Below are 23,391 nucleotides of genomic sequence, written 5' to 3'. Positions count from 1 at the left end.
GCGGTACGTCCACCCGGCCTCCCGCATGCCCACTATACGCCCTCGCTCAAAGTCCGTCAACTGCACATACGGTTCACGTCCACGCTGTCGCGGCATGCTACCAGTGTTAAAGACTGCGATGGAGCTCCGTATGCCACGGCAAACTGGCTGACACTGACGGCGGCGGTGCACAAATGCTGCGCAGCTAGCGCCATTCGACGGCCAACACCGCGGTTCCTGGTGTGTCCGCTGTGCCGTGCGTGTGATCATTGCTTGTACAGCCCTCTCGCAGTGTCCGGAGCAAGTATGGTGGGTCTGACACACCGGTGTCAATGTGTTCTTTTTTCCATTTCCAGGAGTGTAGTTGGAAGCAATTCAGAGACGTGCTACTAGAGTTGTTACCAGCAGATTCGATCGAAACGCGAGTGTTACAGAGATGCTACATGAAATCAAATGGGAATCTCACGAGGGAAGGCGACATTCTTTTCGCGAAACACTACTGAGGAAATTTGCAGATGACTGCGTAACTATTCTGCTGCCACCAACGCACATTTCAAGTAAGGACCATGAAGCCAAGATAAGAGAAATCTGGGCTCCTAAGGAGACATATAGGCAGTCGCTTTTTCCTTGCTGCATTTGCGAATGGAACACGAATGGAACTGGCCATATATTGATATTGCATCAGCGGCTGCCGAAACTGTTGTGTTCAACGACTGGTTGCCGACTGTGCATGGTGCAGTGAAAAAATGTCAAATATTTTCTCCTATTTACTTGCATTATGTTACATTTATTGACGGTTAACTTCCAGTCCTTGAACGTTGCACAACAATGTTCCGAAAGTATTACCATCTCTGTGTGTGGCTGTATGGTCCACTGGGAACTTCAGGGAGGTCTGGACGTTATTCTCCAGGCCGTTTATGCGAGGTGTAGTTATACACAATGAATTTTCCACTCTGCGACAGAGTGTGCTGTGATATCAAAGTTCCTGGAAGATTAAAACTGTGTGCCGGACCGAGCCTCGAATTCGCGACCGTTACCTCGCGAGAGCGTGTGTTCCTCCAGTTGAACCACACAAGTACGACTCGCAACCCATTCTCACTGCTTTACTTCCGGCATTAATTCGTCTCCTACCTTCCGAACATACAGAAGTTCTCTCGGAAACTTGAGGGGTTAGTACTGCTTGGGGAATGCTTATGGTGGAGACATGTTTTAGGCACAGCCTGGGGGATGTCTCGAGACAAATTTTCACCCTGCAGCGGCTGCACGTTGATATGAAATTTGTAGCAGATGAAAACTGTGTGCCGCCCTTGAGTGAAGTTGGGAAGGTAGGAGACGAGGTACTGCCGGAAGTAAAGCTGTGAGGACGGGTCGTGAGTCGTTATTGGATACCTCGCTTGGTAAATCACTTGCCCGCCGAAACCAAAGGTCTCGAGTTCGCTTCTCAGAGCGGCACATAGTTTTAATCCGCCAGGAAGTTTCATGTAGATATACAGTTTTAAGTATGACCTCAAAAGAGAAAATCACGTAATTAAATTTCTTCTTATTCGTAGGCACACGTCTGCTATCGTGACAGACATTGAAATCCTCCCGCCACAGTATCCTATCACGCCGGTAAAGGAGTGAAGATGAAGTGGCGGAACACGTGTCCAGTTTGTCAGAGTGGTACGCCGTTTCTTTTTTTCGCTTTTCTGGGACATGCTAGGTTACCGTGGTGCGAGGATACCAATGTGTACCAAGACTGCCGACATTTAAGTGCAAATAAAGATAAAAATAACAATGTAAGTTTTATTTTTTGTGTTGATAGTTAAATCTACGACATTTTGCCGTAGACAGCGCAAAAAGGTTTTTTAATACTTCCTAGAGAAACATACAAGTTAACTTTAGTTCTGAATAAGTCTTCTCTTTGTTGTATAAACGGCCAGTCTTGATGTTAGGTGGTATACAGTCGAATCGGATGCGTGGTCGGATACTCCCTGTGCACTGGACTCAGCCCCCAGTGACGTGGTCCAGTCCAGTTGTCGACCAATTCCGGTGATGAAACCTTTTGTATGCCGTTACTAGCGGGTCGGGCACTAAACCGTCACACCAACGGATTTACCTGTGTCAAAGTGCCGAATATAGAGTGGGGTGGTATCGTACATAATATAAGTGAAAAATGATGTCTTCACGTGTAGTTTCTCCAGGCTGACAGCTAATTGTGATCAAGTCTCTGTGTTGTTGTTGTGGTCTTCAGTCCTGAGACTGGTTTGATGCAGCTCTCCATGCTACTCTATCCTGTGCAAGCTTCTTCATCTCCCAGTACCTACTGCAGCCTACATCCTTCTGAATCTGCTTAGTGTATTCACCTCTTGGTCTCCCTCTTCGATTCTTACCCTCCACGCTGCCCTCCAATACTAAATTTGTGATCCCTCGATGTCTCAGAACATGTCATACCAACCGGTCCCTTCTTCTAGTCAAGTTAGGCCACAAGCTCCTCTTCTCCCCAATTCTGTTCAATACCTCCTCATTAGTTATGTGATCTACCCATCTAATCTTCAGCATTCTTCCGTAGCACCACATTTCGAAAGCTTGTATTCTCTTCTTGTCCAAACTATTTATCGTCCACTTTTCACTTCCATACATAGCTACACTCCAAACAAATACTTTCAGAAACGACTTCCTGACACTTAAATCTATACTCGATGTTAACAAATTTTTCTTTTTCAGAAATGCTTTCCTTGCCATTGCCAGTCTACATTTTATATCCTCTCTACTTCGACCATCATCAGTTATTTTGCTCCCCAAATAGCAAAACTCCTTTACTACTTTAAGTGTCTCATTTCTTAATCTAATTCCCTCAGTATCACCCGACTTAATTCGACTACATTCCATTATCCTCGTTTTGCTTTTGTTGATGTTCATCTTATATCCTCCTTTCAAGACACTATCCATTCCGTTCAACTGCTCTTCCAAGTCCTTTGCTGTCTCTGACATAATTACAATGTCATCGGCGAACCTCAAAGTTTTTATTTCTTCTCCATGGATTTTTATACCTACTCCGAACTTTTCTTTTGTTTCCTTTATTGCTTGCTCAATATACAGATCGAACAACTCCCTTCCCAACCACTGCTTCCCTTTCATGTCCCTCGACTCTTATAACTGCCATCTGGTTTCTGTACAAATTGTAAATAGCCTTTCGTTCCCTGTATTTTACTCCTGCCACCTTCAGAATTTGAAAGAGAGTATTCCAGTCAACATTGTCAAAAGCTTTCTCTAAGTCTACAAGTGCTAGAAACGTAGGTTTGTCTTTTCTTAATCTTTCTTCTAAGATAAGTCGTAGGGTCAGTATTGCCTGACGTGTTCCAACATTTCTACGGAATCCAAATTGATCTTCCCCGAGGTCGGCTTCTATCAGTTTTTCCATTCGTCTGTAAAGAATTCGCGTTAGTATTTTGCAGCTGTGACTTATTAAACTGATAGTTCGGTAATTTTCACATCTGTCAACACGTGCTTTCTTTGGGATTGGAATTATTATATTCTTCTTGAAGTCTGAAGGTATTTCGCATGTCTCATACATCTTGCTCACCAGATGGAAGAGTTTTGTCAGGACTGGCTCTCCCAAGGCTGTCAGTAGTTCTAATGGAATGTTGTCTACTCCGGGGGCCTTGTTTCGGCTCAGGTCTTTCAGTGCTCTGTCAAACTCTTCATGCAGTATCATATCTCCCATTTCATCTTCATCTACATCCTCTTCCATTTACATAATATTGTCCTCAAGTACATCGCCCTTGTATAGACCCTCTATGTACTCCTTCCACCTTTCTGCTTTCCCTTCTTTGCTTAGAACTGGGTTTCCATCAAAGCTCTTGATATTCTGTAAGTCCACCATTATACAGATGGTTGAGGGATCTCGTCTGTTCAATGTAAAACGTCGAATCAAATGACGTTCAGTGGTGTAAATTTCCAGTTCCTGTTCTGTTTGAGCAACCAGTTTGCGGGCTTTCAGAATAATAAAATGAAACGGAGTGTGATGGCCCTTCAAGCTACGTACCCTCCGACTCAGATTTCAATATTAGAAGTTTTGGATGGTTTCGTTGTCTAGGGGCTGGGATATATAGTTCCGCATTACGGGCAAAATACTGCTGCGTGTACAGTATACAATAAGAACAGACACATGGATCGAATGGTCGAAGGGTTCTATCACTCGGCAATTGCGAATTATTAATGTAACATATAAATTTATAAATGAAAGATTGCAATTAAATAAAATCAGCAAGTACTATCTTAATGACTTTAAATGATGAGTACGATAGTAGAAGTACTTTTGAGAATGCGGTATATTTCTGCAAAACACTTTTTGGTGTCGATGGTCCAGCAATTAAATAAAATGTAAGTTGAAAAACAGGGAAACAATAGATTCCTAGTTACGAATGACAACGTAGCTCGCGAGATATTCACTTCTAAAAGCATACTACCTTTTCACTGTAGAAACCTCGGAAATCTCACAAGTTCACATGTGCGCACTCCGAAGAATTTCTATCTCTCGCGACCACGCGCAAAGCGCTCCACACTAAGCCCTTCCCGCGAATGTACGTCGCGCCCTCACGTCCAGCACCTCCCGTGTCCTGCGCCGTACCCCCCAGAACTCCCCTGTGTCCTCTCCGGAAACGATGCTCCTCCCCATCCTCCATACGTCTCTCTTAGTAACGAGCGCTGTGATTGGCTAGAGCGCTCCCTCCATGTCTCCAAGCCAACGTATCTACACAAACATAATGAAACACATTCGAAATACTGGATTACATTTAAATAACTTGAAATTAAATAAATATTCCTACGCCTGGACGATAAACACGCTCTAACACACATTATTAAATGCATAAAGAAATTAAATAAACATATATGAATGGAATAGCAACGAAAGGTAGGCCAGTAGCCTAATGTCTCTGTGCTATCTAAAACACAGTAAATATTTAACCAGTTTCTTCATGAATAGTATATATCGGACATTAACAAAGACATAGATGAATAAATATATTTATAAGTGTGATGCTACCGTTTCGTCGTGTAACTGTGCAGTTCTTACGGCCTGACGCTATCGATAGTAATCGGCCACTTTGACCTCCAATAACTCATGTACTATTTAAGTTACATGCCTTTAATTCATACCAATTTAGGTTTACACTAACAGCTTTCTAAACATACGTAGATCGAAGAAATCGGATGAACTGTTTAGATTTTGGAAATTCGTTGCTGGGTGTTACTCGTATAATTTATCGTCAGACAGTAAACTTTAAACTAATAAATATATCGAAAAGGTGATTACACCATCAGAATCGTCGTGCAAATATGTTTCTTTTTGAGGTATCATGATTCATGTGGCTAGTATTAATTTCTATACGTACTGTGAGATGTCTGCCATTAAGGTTTCACAAAGTCCGCCATCTTTGGCACTCCCAGCGTGTCTCCTTCATCGACACAGCGTCACAATGGAATTCCCAGCCACGTGGCTGGAGCATGCGCTGGGGCTACACCTCTCGTCCGGCTAACGTTCGGTACCACGTATTTTCTGCCAGACCCTGGCTGGCCGAGCGGCCACATTCCGCCCATTACCTCACAAGTTACATTACGGCATCTTCAGACAGCCTGACCTACTTGTAGGAAGAATCGCAGCTCTGGTACTGTCAAGATAGAGGCCAGCATTCAGTGACTGGTATCCTGAGATTTCCACACGACACAGCGATCATTTCGATCATCACATGCCGACTCAGGTAGGCAAGTGGTGGTCAAACGGTTCGCTGTGTCAAGCAGAAATTTACGGATACCAGTGACTGAATGCTGGCCACTGTGGTGCCTGGATCAGGGTTGGAGTTCTTTGTACATGTAGGTCAGGGGGTCAGAAGAATTACAGACCAATATCCTTAACATCGGTTTGTTGCAGGATTCTCGAACATATTCTCAGTTGCTGTCCATGCATCAGCACGGCTTTAGAAAGCATCGCTCCTACGAAACGCAACTCGCTCTTTTTTCACATGATATCTTGCGAACCATGGATGAAGGTTATAGGAGGGATACGATATTGCTCGACTTCCATAAAGCGTTTGACTCGGTGCCCCACTGCAGACTCCTAACTAAGGTACGAGCATATGGGATTGGTTCCCAAGTATCTGACTGGCTCGAAGAGTTCGTAAGTAATAGAACCCAGTACGTTGTCCTCGATGGTGAGTGTTCATCGGAGGTGAAGGTATCATCTGGAGTGCCCCAGGGAAATGTGGTAGGTCCGCTGTTGTTTTGTATCTACATAAATGATCTTTTGGATAGGGTGGATAGCAATGTGCGGCTGCTTGCTGGTGATGCTCTGGTGTACGGGAAGGTGTCGTGACTGTAGGGGGATATAAGATGACTTGGACAGGATTTGTGATTGGTGTAAAGAATGGCAGCTAACTCTAAATACAGATAAATGTAAATTAATGCAGATGAATAGGAAAAATGATCCTGTAATGTTTGAATACTCCATTAGTAGTGTAGAGTTTGACATAGTCACGTCGATTAAATATTTGGGCGTAACATTGCACAGCGATATGAAGGAGGACAAGCACGTAATGGCAGTTGTGGGGAAGGCGGATAGCCGTCTTCGGTTCATTGGTAGAATTTTGGGAAGATGTGGTTCATCTGAAAAGGAGACCTCTTATAAGACACTAATACGACCTTTTCTTGAGTACTGCTCGAGCGTTTGGGTTCCTTATCAGGTCGTATTGAGGGAGAACATAGAAGCAATTCAGAGGCGGGCTGCTAGATTTGTTACTGGTAGGTTTGATCATCACGCGAGTGCTACGGAAATGCTTGAGGAACTCGGGTGGGAGTCTCTAGAGGAAAGGAGGCGTTCTTTTCGTGAATCACTACTGAGTAAATTTAGAGAACAAGCCTTTGAGGCTGACTGCAGTACAATTTTACTGCCGCCAACTTTGTGGTCTTTTGCGGAAAGACCACAAAGATGAGATAAGTAAGATTAGGGCTCGTACAGAGGCATATAGGCGGTCATTTTTCCCTCGTTCTGTTTGGGAGTGGAACAGGGAGAGAAGATGCTAGTTGTGGTACGAGGTTCCCTCCGCCAGGCACAGTATGGTGGATTGCGGAGTATGTATGTAGATGTTGAAGCTGGTGTAATGTAGAGCTGAAAGTGATTCGTCAAAGCGACTGGAGGTGTTTTGTTTCGACAAGTGGTATGGGAATGTACAGTGAGACTGGTGTTTGAGTGCGGTTGGCTTTTGTGCCGGTTGCAGGGCCAGGACTCGGTGGGCGCGGCGGTGGCGTTCTGCACGTTCCTGCTGGCCCAGAACCCCGAGTGCCAGGAGCGCGCCATGGAGGAGCTGCGCGCCATCTTCTACGAGGGCGGCAGCGACTGCGGCCGGCCGCCCACGCGCGAGGACCTGTCGCGCATGAAGTACCTGGACCAGTGCGTGCGCGAGGCGCTGCGCCTCTTCCCCAGCGTGCCGCTCATCGCGCGCCGCCTCGGCGACGACCTCGTCATAGGTGCGTGCCGCGGGCAGCCGGCGCCGCCCCTGCAGCCTACCTAGTGTCCTCCTCAGTAGAGATGGGCAAAACTGTTCTTTTCAGAGATTGGATCAGAACTGTTCACTCCCTGAAATGAATTAGCTCTTTTTCATGACTCACCACTCATTTACAATAGAAAATAAATGGAAGGCACATTGCCCTTTAAACTTGGTTTATTCCAGTACTATACCTGTATTTTGATCTTATTTGATCCTATTTTGAAATAACACAGATAATGAGTAAGAATTTTGTATTGTTATTGAAATTTCCACGATATGACAAAGTTTTTGATTATTGATTTATTTTGCACTATCGTGGTTTTTTGGGTGATCGGAAAATGTTGTAACTTGAGATTTACATTAACAATATATTTGGCTATAATGTATTAAAATTTCATTAACCTCGTACAAATACATCGCAAGCCATATATTTTTAAAGTGAACGTTTCCTTTCGAAGACGCCTAAAATCGCAAAATCCGTACCAGAATAAGAAAAAAATATATAAATTTGACTGTAAAACGAAAGTGCTGCATATAGCCTTACGCAGAATAAAACAAGGAAAATATTGGTGTATCACATTTTGCGATACGTTTATCAGTTCGCTCGTAATTAAAGCGTAAATTCGAGTGTCCATAATAAAAATCCTATAGTAAGAGGAGTCGTCAGGAACCTAATCTGATCAGTTTAAACAAATAAAAATAAAATAAATACAATTGATGTATACATAACATAATAATGTAATATACATAGCGGTATTACTACGAAGAACAATATCCAGTGGGGACGAACTCCGATGCAGAGGCGCTGAGTCGAGCAGGTCGAGCCGCGAGCTGTATTACTGTGTGAGCTGAGACCGCAGAGACCAGAGTGACACCTGAGTCGCTTTGCTCGACGCTCTGGCTAGAGTCGAGACGGTGGGGTGAGCATTGAGCGGGCGAGTTCCGAGGGTGGGGGGGAGTGGTGAACTCACCCGCTCTGAGACAAATCGTCCGTTCCCTTGCGAGCAGGTTTTTGCAAGTAGTTCCTATGTTATCCGCTAGGTGGCTCTCTGTCCTGTTGCTCGCATCAACTGCCCAGAGGGCAGGACGTGCGACTGAAATGATCGCCGACAGAGTCCGATGCGAAGTTAAGCTGCGCCAGACACTGCACAGTGCACACGGCAGACGACGCACAGAGACGGTACGGCATATGCGAAACTCAAAATCCAATGGGGCACTGCACAATGCAGGCAGCCAAGGTAGAAGCAGGGCAGAGGCCGGCGCTGGCTGTGTTGTGTGGCATGCACTGTGCTCTGACCAGCAGAGGCGCTGCTGATATGCTCCGTCTCTCTCTCTCTCTCTCTCTCTCTCTCTCTCTCTCTCTGCCGTGGGAAACGTTTGGAGCTACCGTTCTTTTTTTCTGAATCACTGATTGTTCACTCCTTTGAAAGATTGAACTCTATGAATTAGTTCAAGAGCGGATCCCCCATCTCTACTCCTCAGTAGAGGAAGTCGTGCAAATGTGGAGTACCATTTTGTTTCTCGCTAGTAAATTTCTCAGTTTTTCATATTAAGCAAGCAAAATATCTGTAGCACATACTTTGGGGTATACCAGAGTCACTCTAAAAGAAATGCACATTTTTTCTTAAAAATACAGTTTTCACTCTAGGTGTGCGAAAGTTTTACATTGTGTAGATACATCTTTCCCGCTTGTTTTCAAACTTAGTTCAACCTGTTCCCGTGAGTGGCGCCGTCACAGCATGTCTTCAAGATGGCTGCTACACTTGACGTTCGTCAGAAGCAACGTGCTGTCTTAGAATTCCTGTGCTGTGAAAACGAGGCAGTGGGAAACATCCACAAGAGGTTGAAAAAGGTGTATGGAGATGCTGCTGTCGATCGCAGTACAGTTAGTCAGTGGGCAAGCAGGTTACGTGATGAATGTGGGCACGGCAATATTGAGGATTGCCCTCGCAGCGGCAGGCCTCGTACTGCACACACTCCAGTCAATGTGCAGAGAGTTAACGAATTGGTGACTGCTGACAGACGCATCACAGTGAACGAATTGTCGAGCTAAGTTGGGACACGGGAAGGAAGTGTATGCAGAATACTGAAAGTGTTGGAGTTAAAAAACGTTTGTGACAGGTGGGTTCCCAGGATGTTGACAGAGGCTCACAAAGAAACAAGAAAAACAGTATGTAGCGAACTTTCGGGACAGTACGAGAATGGTGGAGATGAATTTCTTGGAAGAATTGTGACAGGTGATCAAACATGGCTCCATCATTTTTCACCAGAGATCAAGAGGCAGTCAATGGAGTGGCATGATGCAAATTCACCCAGGAAAAAAAAATTCAAAACCACACCTTCTGCTGGAAAAGTTATGGCTACGGTGATTTTCGATTCCGAAGGACTCTTGCTCGTGGACATCATGCCAACTGGAACCACCATGAATTCTGATGCATATGTGACGACACTGAAGGAACTTCGAGCTCGACTGAGTCTCGTTCGACCACATCGGCAAAAGCAGAATGTCTTGCTGTTGCACGACAATGCATGGCCACATGTCAGTCAAAAAACCGTCGAAGCGATCACAAAACTCGGATGGACAACATTGAAAAACCCGCTTTACAGTCCTGACCTGGCTCCATGACTATCATCTCTTTGGGAAACTCAAACACTCTCTTCGTGGAACAAGGTTTGAAGACGATGACTTCCTTGCGCACGCTGCCAAACAGTGGCTCCAACAGGTTGGTCCAGAATTTTACCGTGAGGGTATACAGGCGCTGGTTCCAAGATGGCGTAAGACAGTTGAGAGGCATGGATATTATGTGCAGAAATGAAAATATTGTTCCTAAAGGATGTATCTACATACTGTAAAACTTTCAAACATGTAGAATAAAAGATGGATTAAAAAAATAGTGTGCATTTCCTTTGGAGTGACACTCGTATTTTAATACTTCCTATATTTTTGAGTACATACTACCTTAGGAACGTTCCTAAATTAGGCTTAACACAGAGTCTGACACTTTTGGTACTTCAGACTATGAGGTACAAATATGGAATACTCCTTTCGTTTCAAGTTTGTTTAAGTTAAAACAAATCATGGAAAATCTAATAATTCACTGTCAAGGAAGCACTGTAAAGAGAATAGAAAAACACACGAAATACACGATTTCCAGTTATTAAATTCATTAGTCTAAGTACGAGGTTTGTCCAGAAAGTAATGCACCGCATTTTTTTTCTCAGCCGAAAACAGTGGTACGAATGCGAAACGTTACGTGTGTGTTATTTGAAGTCTCCTGAGGGAGAGCGACAAGTTACCGTCACTTCCGGCTGGTATCATAGCTGCAGGACAGTTTCAAAATGGCGCCTGTAGGTGATGTACTTTACAAGCAACGAGACGTCGTTGAATTTCTCACTACAGAGAAAGAAACTGTGGGGAATATTCACAAACGCTTGTGCTAAGTCTGTGGAGCACCTGGTGTAGACAGAAGTACAGTTAGTAGCTGGGCACGGAGGGTGAGGTCATCAGAAGGCGGTTCGGCGGAGCTCCGCGATTTGCAGCGGTCAGAGAGACCATTCCACGGCTGTCACACCTGACAGCCTTGACCTAGCCCCCTCGGACTTCCACTTGTTTGGGCCACTAAAGGATGCTTTCGTGGAAGACCTCTTGAGGACAATGAGCAGCTGATTGACAGAGTGAAGCACTGTCTCCGCCACCAGGACAAGGATTGGTACCGACAGGGCATACACGTCCTTGTTTCGCGCTGGAGGAAGGCCATAGAACGCGATGGAGATTACTTGCAAAAATAAGGTGTGTAGATAAAACACCATTCTTTCGTGCGTGTAATTCTCATTATTTTCAATAAAGAATTGTTGAAGAAAACAAAGAGGTGCATTACTTTTTGGGCAATCCTCGTAATTTCACTTGCAGAAGTCATACACATATCGTACTTTATCGTAACACTTACGTTCAGTGTGCGCCCTCATTTCGCACATTACACACGTTATCCATTCTTCTCCTGCATCGTTCTGCGAAAATCGGCCTGAGAAAAAGAATAACTGCCATCATCATTAGTGGGAACACTGTTGTTCAGAAATCTACTATCAATCATCTCTCACACTAAAAACATGATCCTCAGAAACAGGTGGTTCTTAGTTCCCAGGCTTCTGCTGCCTCTGCTTCTTTGTCCCCGGTTTATTTTTTGCTGTCGTCGATGCTTGAAGAGATCTCTTGTACGAAGATAAGGTTACACCTGCTGAACGATCTGCTTTTCTTCCCTTCATACCTGGCCTCTTCTTTATTTGTGCAACGGGTGCGATTTGTCAAGGCGTAATTTCACATGTGGCAGCAAGTGTTCCCCCCGCCCCCCTCCCCCCGACTTCAACACTAGCCTTTCCACGTTTAGACGTCGCTCCTGCGAATGGTTCATTCACTGGATCATTATGTAAATCTTTAATTATTCCTTCATTCTTGGCAATGAAACCTGTATCAGTGGAAATATGAGGTTTTAATGGATATATTCCTGTCATACTAAACCCATTGACTGCTATGTCCCCTCTCTGGCACCTTCCCATCCATGTTTGTTACTGGACCATCATTTCCCTCATCCACACGCGAACAAGCTCAGAATAACAGGATTTCAAGGACCTCAAGAAAGTTATATCCAGCCGTTCCATCTTGTGGGAGGCATGAGGACGCAGTCACAAGGTTTTGACATGGTCTCGCTTGCGAGATTTGCAACATCCTGGTTTCTGGGGTGGCCCTTTTTCTTTTCTCTAACATTTTAAACTGCTATTTACATGGCAGATTCATCTCACTACTTTCTACATCGTGAAGTTATTTCTGAAACAATTTCTATAACTAAAACAAGTTGTGAAAGTGCTAGGGTGCAAATATAGAATACTAGTATTCCATAATAGTGACACACCCATCTTGAAATACTGAAATGCAAATACAATCGAAAATTAAATTTAAGTAGACCACAAACATGCCATTTAAGGACTTAATGTATTAGCTAAAAGGCTGTCTACAAAATTCATTAATAATTTATGTATTATGAAAATAACGAAACTGAAAACCAGCAAAACGCAACATTCATGCTTCCTAGTAAATTCAGTTAAAACAGTTTCACTCACTCGCAGTGGCTGCCAACTGTAATATGAATGCGTCCCAAAGCAATATACAGTCGCTGAACGTAGTTTTTAAGCAGCTAACCGAAGTACAGCGAGAAATCATAGTATTCTATATTACCCCCCTATTTCACATTTGTACCTCTTCCTCTACCACTACAAAATTATGTATTTCTCATAATTTAATATTGGCCAAACTCAGCAGGATAGTATTTTTTACCTTGTTACCTCTTAGTCGTATTCTGTGATGCAATTTATGTGTTCGAAAGTGATATGAATGTTTATAGTATGACGCCTGACAAAAAAGTGATGACATGATCGGATGTCAGTATAGCTTCGTACATGTACACACTATCGTCGGATACGTTAATGATTAGAGCTGCAGTTCTCTGTGACTGGTAGATTCAATCACAGATCACCAAGTGCTGGCATACAACGGCATATACACTACTGGCCATTAATTGTTGCTACACCACGAAGATGACGTGCTACAGACGCGAAATTTAACCGACAGGAAGAAGATGCTGTGATACGCAAATGATTAGCTTTTCAGAGCATTCACACAGGGTTGGCGCCGGTCGCAACACCTACAACGTACTGCCATGAGGAAAGTTTCCAACCGATTTCTCATACACAAACGGCAGTTGACCGGCGTTGCCTGGTGAAACGATGTTGTGATGCCTCGTGTAAGGAGGAGAAATGCGTACCATCACGTTTCCGACTTTGATAAAGGTCGGATTGTAGCCTATCGCGATCGCGGTTTATCGTATCGCGACAGTGCTGCTCGCGTTGGTCGAGATCCAACGACTGTTAGCAGAATATGGAATCGGTGGGTTCAGGAGGGTAATACGGAACGCCGTGCTGGATCCCAACGGCCTCGTATCACTAGCAGTCGAGATGACAGGCGTCTTATCCGCATGGCTGTAACGGATCGTGCAGCCACGTCTCGATCCCTGAGTCAACAGATGGGGACTTTTGCAAGACAATAATCATCTGCTCGAACAGTTCGACGACGTTTGCCGCAGCATGGACTATCAGCTCGGAGACCATGGCTGCGGTTATCCTTGACGGTGCATCACAGACAGGGGCGCCTGCGATGGTGTACTCAACGACGAACCTGGGTGCACGAATCGCAAGACGTCATTTTTTCGGATGAATCCATGTTCTGTTTACAGCATCATGATGGTTGCATCCGTGTTTGGCGACATCGCGATGAGCGCACATTGGAAGCATGTATTCGTCATCGCCATGCTGGCGTATCACCAGGCGTGATGGTATAGGGTGCCATGTCATTGGTTACACGTCTCGGTCAACTCTTGTTCGCATTGTCGGCACTTTGAACAGTGGATGTTACATTTCAGAGGTGTTACGACCCATAGCTTTACCCTTCATTCGATCCCTGCGAAACCCTACGTTTCAGCAGGATAATGCACGACCGCATGTTGCAGGTCCTGTACGGACCTTTATGGATACAGAAAATGTTCGACTGCTGCGCTGGCCAGCACATTCTCCAGATCTCTCATCAATTGAAAACGTCTGGTCAATGGTGGCCGAGCAACTGGCTCGTCACAATACGCCAGTCACTACTGTTCATGAACATTGGTATTGTTTGAAGCTGCATGGGCAGCTGTACCTGTACACGCCATCCAAGCTCTGTTTGACCCAATGCCTAGGCGTATCAAGGCCGTTATTACGGCCAGAGGTGGTTGTTCTCGGTACTGATTTCTTAGGATCTATGCACCCAGACTGCGTGAAAATGTAATCACACGTCAGTTCTAGTATAATATATCTGTTCAATGAATACCCGTTTATCATCTGCATTTTTTCTTGGTGTAGCTGTTTTAATGGCCAGTAGTGTTAAAACCACATGACATACTGAATGCTCGTACACGAAGTTGTAAAGATGTGTATGTCAGTTCTACTACACAGGAATTACTCTCCACTATAGAGTAGAAAACAATGTAATGTCAGTTTCGAACGTTACGTTTTTTCGACTGTTGCCCAATGCTTCAGTTGTGTTGTCTCTGCCGAAGTTTGCCTTGCATCAGCTGATTCTAGGACTGTGTACAAGTATTTCTTGCTGAGGCACTGGTGATGGTAACTGATCCTCACTACAATAATCATGTCGGCATTAGGAGAAGAGAGAAAAATTGAGGTTAAAGAACCCGTCCATGACTAAATCACTAGGACTGGAACAGAAGGTCGGACTGGACTAAGCGCTCCCTCTTCAAGGAAGTCTTAGCGAAATTCGATTTTAGTGATCTAGTGAAACCACGGGAAACATCACCCAGGAGAGTTGGACAAAAATTTTGAACCCCAACAGTCCATAACGTGCCTTAACCACAGCACCACCTTTTTCGGTTTATCATCGCAGTGAAAAAAAGTCTTTTGACAATAGATTGCCGGCAGCTGTGGCCGAGCGGTTCTAGGCGCTGCAGTCTGGAACCGCGGTGCTGCTACGCTCGCAGGTTCGATTCCTGCCTCGGGCATGGACGTATGTGACGTCCTTAGGTTAGTTAGCTTTAAGTAGTTCTAAGTCTAGGGGACTGATGACCTTCGATGTGAAGTCCAGTAATGCTTAGAGCCATTTGAACCAATTTCAACAAGAGATTATGCTGAATTACTGAGCCGGCCGCTTAGACGTTGTTGTAGAGGTAAATGGTGATGCCCTGAGGACAAGGTGCGTAGTCAAGACAGATGGCTCATGGAATGAATCTTTGTGTACTCCACATCTGCCTTCTCAGTTACGGCTGTTTTGAAATGTGAGATCGCTGCGTTGGAATTGCCCACCTACTACCATGTACTCTTGCATCTGCATTCCAACAGAACACTGCTCGCCAACCTGTTACAAGCAATGCTTGATATACAGTAAAACAATTATTGAACTATATGAAAAAAATGTAAATTAGTTACAAACTACGGCGTGCAAACACTTTAGTGAATAGGTAAAGGTCACTACAGATATTTGGATTTAGGTCCGAAATACCTGCCATTATTTGCGATGATATGGCGCAGACGAACAGCGAAATTATGCATGACCCGCTGAAGTGTTGGAACATCGATGCTGTCGATGACCTTCTGAAAGGCTGTTTTCAGCTAAGCAATGGTTTTGGGGTTATTTCTGTGCACCTTATCTTCAATATAGCCCCACAAAAAGAGGTCTCATATATTCATATCCGGAGAATATGACAGCCAATCGAGGCCCATGCTAGTGGCCTCTGGGTACCCGAGAGCCAGAATGCGGTCCCCAGAGTGCTCCTCCAGTACATCAACCATTCTCCTGCTTCCATGAGGTCGAGCTCCGTCTTCCATGAACCACATCTTGTCGAAATTACGGTCACTTTGGATAATGGGGATGAAATCAGCTTCCAAAACCTTCACGTAGCGTTCGGTAGTCACCGTGCCATCAAGGAATATCGCACCGGCTATTTCGTGACTGGCTAGCACTCCTGAAAGAAAGCATATTGCGGACACATGGCTTAGCCACAGCCTGGGGGATGTTTCCAGAATTAGATTTGCACTCTACAGCAGAGTGTGCGCTGATATGAAACTTTCCTGGCAGATTAAAACTGTGTGCCGGACCGAGACTCGAACTCGGGACCTTTGCCTTTCGCGGGCAAGTGCTCTGCCAACTGAGCTATCCAAGCACGACTCACGCCCCGTCCTCACAGGTTTACTTCTGCCAGTAGCACAGAGTTTCAATCTGCCAGGAAAGTTTCAAATCAGCGCACACTCCGCTGCAGAGTGAAAATCTCATTCTGAAAGCATCATATGCTGATACGACACCTGGCGTACGGAAGCCAGACAAAGCTGCGGACACCGCCAATGGGGTCGGAGAGCTGATGGGCAAAGGGGCTAGCAACACAAGCGGCCAGCCGTCAAACCGCGTGCAACACATCGCTAGGAGGCGACAGGCGTACCGATACGACGGCCTGCGTGCCGCCACAAACCAGCCGTGAATTATGCATACGGCGGAAAGCCAAGAGCGGCGTCACGACCCAGAGGAAGCCATTGGCACGCCGCGGGGCTCTCGAGACCTCTGAGATCACCGCCGCCGGCCAGTATGACGCAAGCAGGTGGAAAGACCTACTGGTCGAGAGCTGACCACTTCTATCGCACCACCAAGTCTTCTTGATCGGTTCGTCAGGAACGCCTGCGTTGACTGTGAAACGGGCCAGCAACGAACTACTACACCGTGGAATGTCTGAATACAGAGTCTGTAGCACAAAGGAATCTCCTCAACAGATCTCACTTTATTCCGGTAATGTCAGAGAGCGCAATGAAAGGAATATGTTGCTGAAGGACAACCGGCTAAAAGCCGTCTCATACCAAGTGGATGTACACTCCTGGAAATGGAAAAAAGAACACATTGACACCGGTGTGTCAGACCCACCATACTTGCTCCGGACACTGCGAGAGGGCTGTACAAGCAATGATCACACGCACGGCACAGCGGACACACCAGGAACCGCGGGGTTGGCCGTCGAATGGCGCTAGCTGCGCAGCATTTGTGCACCGCCGTCGTCAGTGTCAGCCAGTTTGCCGTGGCATACGGAGCTCCATCGCAGTCTTTAACACTGGTAGCATGCCGCGACAGCGTGGACGTGAACGGTATGTGCAGTTGACGGACTTTGAGCGAGGGCGTATAGCGGGCATGCGGGAGGCCGGGTGGACGTACCGCCGAATTGCTCAACACGTGGGGCGTGAGGTCTCCACAGTACATCGATGTTGTCGCCAGTGGTCGGCGGAAGGTGCACGTGCCCGTCGACCTGGGACCGGACCGCAGCGACGCACGGATGCACTCCAAGACCGTAGGATCCTACGCAGTGCCGTAGGGGACCGCACCGCCACTTCCCAGCAAATTAGGGACACTGTTGCTCCTGGGGTATCGGCGAGGACCATTCGCAACCGTCTCCATGAAGCTGGGCTACGGTCCCGCACACCGTTAGGCCGTCTTCCGCTCACGCCCCAACATCGTGCAGCCCGCCTCCAGTGGTGTCGCGACAGGCGTGAATGGAGGGACGAATGTAGACGTGTCGTCTTCAGCGATGAGAGTCGCTTCTGCCTTGGTGCCAATGATGGTCGTATGCGTGTTTGACGCCGTGCAGGTGAGCGCCACAATCAGGACTGCATACGACCGAGGCACACAGGGCCAACACCCGGCATCATGGTGTGGGGAGCGATCTCCTACACTTGCCGTACACCACTGGTGATCGTCGAGGGAACACTGAATAGTGCACGGTACATCCAAACCGTCATCGAACCCATCTTTCTACCATTCCTAGACCGGCAAGGGAACTTGCTGTTCCAACAGGACAATGCACGTCCGCATGTATCCCGTGCCACCCAACGTTCTCTAGAAGGTGTAAGTCAACTACCCTGGCCAGCAAGATCTCCGGATCTGTCCCCCATTGAGCATGTTTGGGACTGGATGAAGCGTCGTCTCACGCGGTCTGCACGTCCAGCACGAACGCTGGTCCAACTGAGGCGCCAGGTGGAAATGGCATGGCAAGCCGTTCCACAGGACTACATCCAGCATCTCTACGATCGTCTCCATAGGAGAATAGCAGCCTGCATTGCTGCGAAAGGTGGATATACACTGTACTAGTGCCGACATTGTGCATGCTCGGTTGCCTGTGTCTATGTGCCTGTGGTTCTGTCAGTGTGATCATGTGATGTATCTGACCCCAGGAATGTGTCAATAAAGTTTCCCCTTCCTGGGACAATGAATTCACGGTGTTCTTATTTCAATTTCCAGGAGTGTATAAATTAAAAAGGAGAGAACTGTTTCAGAAGTGCTTCGATGATACAGTTTAGTTTCAATATCGTCGACACCGCTTCAGCGCAGGAATGTGTCCACGTAGGCGTTTAAAATTCAGGGATAATTAGAAGGATTTTAGTAACTCAAAGATCAGTTTTTATGAGAAATCTGACAATAAAGACTGTAGCATCGCTACTGTTTTCTGAATAGTAATACAGCGGTAGCAACCGCTTACTGAGCGCAAAAACACTTTGCATGGCACTGAGTGCTACTCCAGGAAAGTATGTACACTACTGGCCATTAAAATTGCTTCACCACGAAATGACGTGCTACAGACGCGAAATTTAATCGACAGGAAGAATATGCTGCGATATGCAAATGATTAGCTTTTCAGAGCATTCACACAAGGTTGGCGCCGGTGGCGACACCTACAACATGCTAACATGAGGAAAGTTTCAAACCGATTTCTCGTACACAAACAGCAGTGGACCAGCGTTGCCTGGTGAAACGTTGTTGTGATGCCTCATGTAAGGAGGAGAAATGCCTACCATCACGTTTCCGACTTTGATAAAGATCGGATTGTAGCCTATCGCGATTGCGGTTTATCGTATTGCGACATTGCTGCCCGCGTTGGTCGAGATCCAGTGACTGTTAGCAGCATATGGAATCGGTGGGTTCACGAATGGCAAAACGTCATTTTTTCGGATGAATCCAGGTTCTGTTTACAGCATCATGATGTTCGCATCCGTGTTTGGCGACATCGCGGTGAACGCACATTGGAAGCGTGTATTCATCATCGGCATACTAGCGTTTCACTCGGCGTGATGGTATGGGGTGCCATTGGTTACATGTCTCGGTCAGCTCCTGTTCGCATTGACGGCACTTTGAACAGTGGACGTTACATTTCAGATGTGTTACGACCCGTGGCTCTACATTCGATCACTGCGAAACCCTACATTTCAGCAGGATAATGCACGACCGCGTGTTGCAGGTCCTGTGTGGGCCTTTCTGGATACAGAAAATGTTCGACTGCTGCCCTGGCCACTACATTCTCCAGATCACTCACCAATTGGAAACGCCTGGTCAATGGTGGCCGAGCAACTGTCTCGTCACAATACGCCAGTCACTGCTCTTGATGAACTGTGGTATCGTGTTGGAGCTGCATGGTCAGCTGTACCTGTACACGCCATCCAAGCTCTGTTTAACTCAATGCCCAGGCGTATCGAGGACGTTATTACGGCCAGAGGTGGTTGTTCTGGGTATTGATTTCTTAGGATCTATGCACCCAAATTGCGTGAAAATGTAATCCCATGTCAGTTCTAGTATAATATATTTGTCCAATGAATACCCGTTTATCACCTGCATTTCTTCTTGGTGTAGCAATTTTAATGGCTTGTAGTGTAATTTTATTTTATTTTATGCTTCTTACCTATTAACAGAGATTACTTAAGTGAATGAGAATATTTTGACGATTTTGCTTTCTACATTAAGGTCAAAGGTGCTCTGAAGTATTAGTTGAGATCCGGAATATATGTTGAGGTTCGAGCACGCAACGTTTTCCACTCTTCGGCTGACTGAACGACACGAGAACGCCAGCAGAACTTCAGTCTTTATCGCCTGATATGGGCTAAAGTGCGCCCATTAGGGAGAAATAGGAAAGTAATGAGCACGAGGTTGGGCTGAGACGACCCGGGAAAACCGTCGTCGACTTTTCACGTGGCGGCCCAGCATGGCAGCGTTTGGCACCCACAGAACGGCACTGCTATGACAAATGATAAAGCAGTGCTTGCTTTTATCAGTTGATTCCTTTAGTACGACTGCATTGTAACAAATAATATTAGCCATAAATGCGTTATCTTGGGTAGGCCTATCTTTTTTGTCTCAAGAAAATTCTTAGAAGAAAAGAATTTAGTACAGTCAATTCCACAAGTAAGTGTATGCCATGATTTTAAACGTAACGTCCGCGGAGACGTCTCTGTTAGTGGTCTCGAATCTGTAATCAATGCATTTTTGCACAGTGTATAGATAAAGTGTGAGAGTTGAACTTTTTGTTTTGTCGGTTCCAGTTTAAAATGAGTGCAAAATATCTGAAGCGTCACGAGGCAGTTATTCTTGTAAAGCATCCAAAGGGATCAAAGCTCTCACGTGGAGCTGCTGTTAAAACTCTAAGAAAGTCAAAGACCTTCCTAACGAAGTGAGTCATACGATATTTAGGGGTTGGAAACGTAGATAATTTACCGGAGAAAATGGTTCGAATGGCTCTAAGCACTGTGGGATTTAACATCTGGGGTCATCAATCAGTCCCCCAGACTTAGAACTACTTAAACCTAACTAAGCTAAGGACATCACACACATCCATGCCCGAGGCAGGGTTCGAACCTGCGACCGTAGCAGGATCGCGGTTCCGGATTGAAGCGCCTAGAACCGCTCGACCACAGCGGCCGGCTTTACCGGAGAGTGGGCTGAGGTACCAAGCTATAATCGATAATGGCAGTGATTGGATTAACAATTAGGTAATTGTGCAATTAGTAAAAAGATGTATTTTCATGTAAACATGTGTTTGTAATAGTGTCTTTGATTTCATACATCATACAGATAACGGGGTGCGCTTTCTCGTACAACTGACTGTACACGAGAGAATAATAATGAAAAATTGAGATATTGTTGGATTTACTTTCCTCTTTTTATTTGGCTGTTGTTTTTATACCATGCACTCACGAGAAAAGTGTGGGATTTAATTGACCTGCTAAGGTAAAGTTCATTTCGATGTCAAGTACATTACGTTTTGACAGACAGGAACTATATAAAATGTCAACCGAAAGCGCCCCGTAACATCTGTTCCCTCTATTGATATTTGTTAAAGGCAACAGCACGATCGTCAGACAAGACATTCGTTACTAGCCAATAATGTCGGCAACCATTTTCACTGAAGACAGATCTGTCATAAAAAAAAAAATCCCGAAAGCCGCGCGGTTCGCTGATTCTGTTACCTCGAAGTCTTGAGTTCCCATGATACAGTACCTCCGCCGTAACACGTTTTTATTATCCAAGAAAATTCGGGTAGCAGCCCATTCTAATAGACTGCCGGCTAGAATTATACCCAATGAGTACCGCAGCAAGCACGAACTACAACCAACAACTGCTGTTTAATCTGTTGCGATAATCTACCGCTACGTCCGAAACATTATAGAAGCCGCCGCAGACAACTCAGAGTTAATGGTGTCTTAAAGATTACGTGAAACTTTTGTCAGATCTCTAATAGTTTACTTCGTTTTTGTGTGATCTGAGACTTTCCCAGCGTATATTCTGTTTCGAACGTTCTCTGGAGTACTACTGGATCTAATCGTCGGAGGTCTACCTTTCACAGTTTAGGGCATTACACCCGAGAACGTTGGAAGCTACTTCGAACTTGTTACTAGTATTTCTACTCTAGAAATGTGGTACATTGTCGTCTGATATTGGCTGTCTGTTCGTAGCTGACTGGGTATTGACTCTGTTAAAGGAACGTAAAACCATGCTGCCACTGTGAATATCTAAATTTGTAGTCAAAGACTCTACGTTTGTAAGGGAGTCAAAATGGTCTGTTACAATAGGAGAACGAGGATGTACTTCGTAGGTAACATGTACTTTGTAGTTAACGCATTAAGAAGATTGTATATCTCTCATCCTCTTGTTAATTCAACAGGTCATGAACCCTACAATAAGGAAGGCGTGCATTGCTCAAACCGATAAAACACGGAGTCTGTTGTTGATGACTCGTTATTTCTAACCGAACACCGTTTCGTTCGCAAATCGCTCTCACAAAGAGATTTGTGTCGTGTCCCGCAGGGACAATCGCTTACCGCTTTGTAATTGCGATACACCGAGGACTGCCTTTGACATAAGCTTCGGATACAAATGTCGGCAGCAATCGAAAAGGCCTCGAACCGCCGAGGAGCATTTCGGGAATGTCAGAACGCCCGAGCGAAAGTGCTGATCGCCGAGGTCGCCTGCGAGACAAAGGACTGTGGCGGCGGGCAGCGGGCAGGAGCGAAGGAGGGGGCGTCGCCACACCTCGCTCTGGGACAGCCTCCAGACACCTGCTGCCGACTACGGGCCTCCAGGGACAAAGCACACGCCTTCCGCGACAGCCCTGTGGCTACTACAATCAGATTGCAGCTACTCACAAAAATCCTAAGTTCGCTGTAATGGCAGCGAAGCTTGGTAGGGAAAAAAAATAGTTCCAATTTTGGCCACCAGGTCCAAAACTGGCGCTGTGTAGGTAAGAAAGACGTATAGAAATGCTTTCATACGTAATGCATTAGGAACAGGACGAGGGCAGAAAAGGTAAAAAAAGTAAGAAAGGTATAATGTTGATTTTATTATGAACAGTTTGTTCAGTGTGAGCAAATGAGATGTCGACTAGTTGCTCCACAGCACCGGATTCGCTCCTGGTGGCGAGAATGGAAACTAATGTTTTTCCAGCATAAATGGATTCCACATTAACGAATCACCATATCTACCAAGTTTCGCTACCATACGATAATTCATTATAACAACCCGATACTTCGTTTTCCATTCGAACATTTCATTGTCTCTCTCGACTTGTCTGGGTGTTACACGATAGCTTTGGCCAGTACATCTGCAGTTCTTATGGTCTATAATGGAGGAGGAAATTTCGTGCACCACTGTTACTTTCTCCCTTGTGTCTTTTATTCGATTCGCGGGAAGAACGATTACTGGTAGAACGCAGCATGTCATTCTCAATGGAGAGAAGTCTTCCGAAGTAAGAGTGATTTCAGCTGTGCCGCAGGGGAGTGTTGTATGACCGTTGCTATTCACAATATACATAAATGACCTTGTGGATGACATCGAAAGTTCACTGAGGCTTTTTGCGGATGATGCTGTGGTATACCGAGAGGTTGTAACAATGGAAAATTGTTCTGAAATGCAGGAGGATCTGCAGCGAATTGACGCATGGTGCAGGGAATGGCAATTGAATCTCTGTGTAGACATGTGTAATGTGCTGCGAATACA

The 23,391-nt window shown here is 45.6% G+C and overlaps 1 protein-coding gene across 1 annotated transcript in view; it reads left to right on the top strand.

Moving 5' to 3' along the window:
- LOC126187927 (probable cytochrome P450 4aa1) overlaps nt 1-23,391 on the top strand; it is a 279,646-nt gene that overhangs the window by 231,612 nt on the left and 24,643 nt on the right. The window contains exon 10 of the mRNA XM_049929290.1: nt 7,236-7,485. Coding sequence (XP_049785247.1) covers nt 7,236-7,485 — 250 coding nt within the window. The remainder of the gene's footprint in view (nt 1-7,235; nt 7,486-23,391) is intronic.

This window comes from Schistocerca cancellata, chromosome 5 (assembly GCF_023864275.1).
Source record: "Schistocerca cancellata isolate TAMUIC-IGC-003103 chromosome 5, iqSchCanc2.1, whole genome shotgun sequence".
Classification (NCBI taxonomy): Eukaryota; Metazoa; Arthropoda; class Insecta; order Orthoptera; family Acrididae; genus Schistocerca; species Schistocerca cancellata.
Note: the sequence above shows the minus strand (reverse complement) of the source record. Positions and strands in the feature narration are given on the sequence as shown.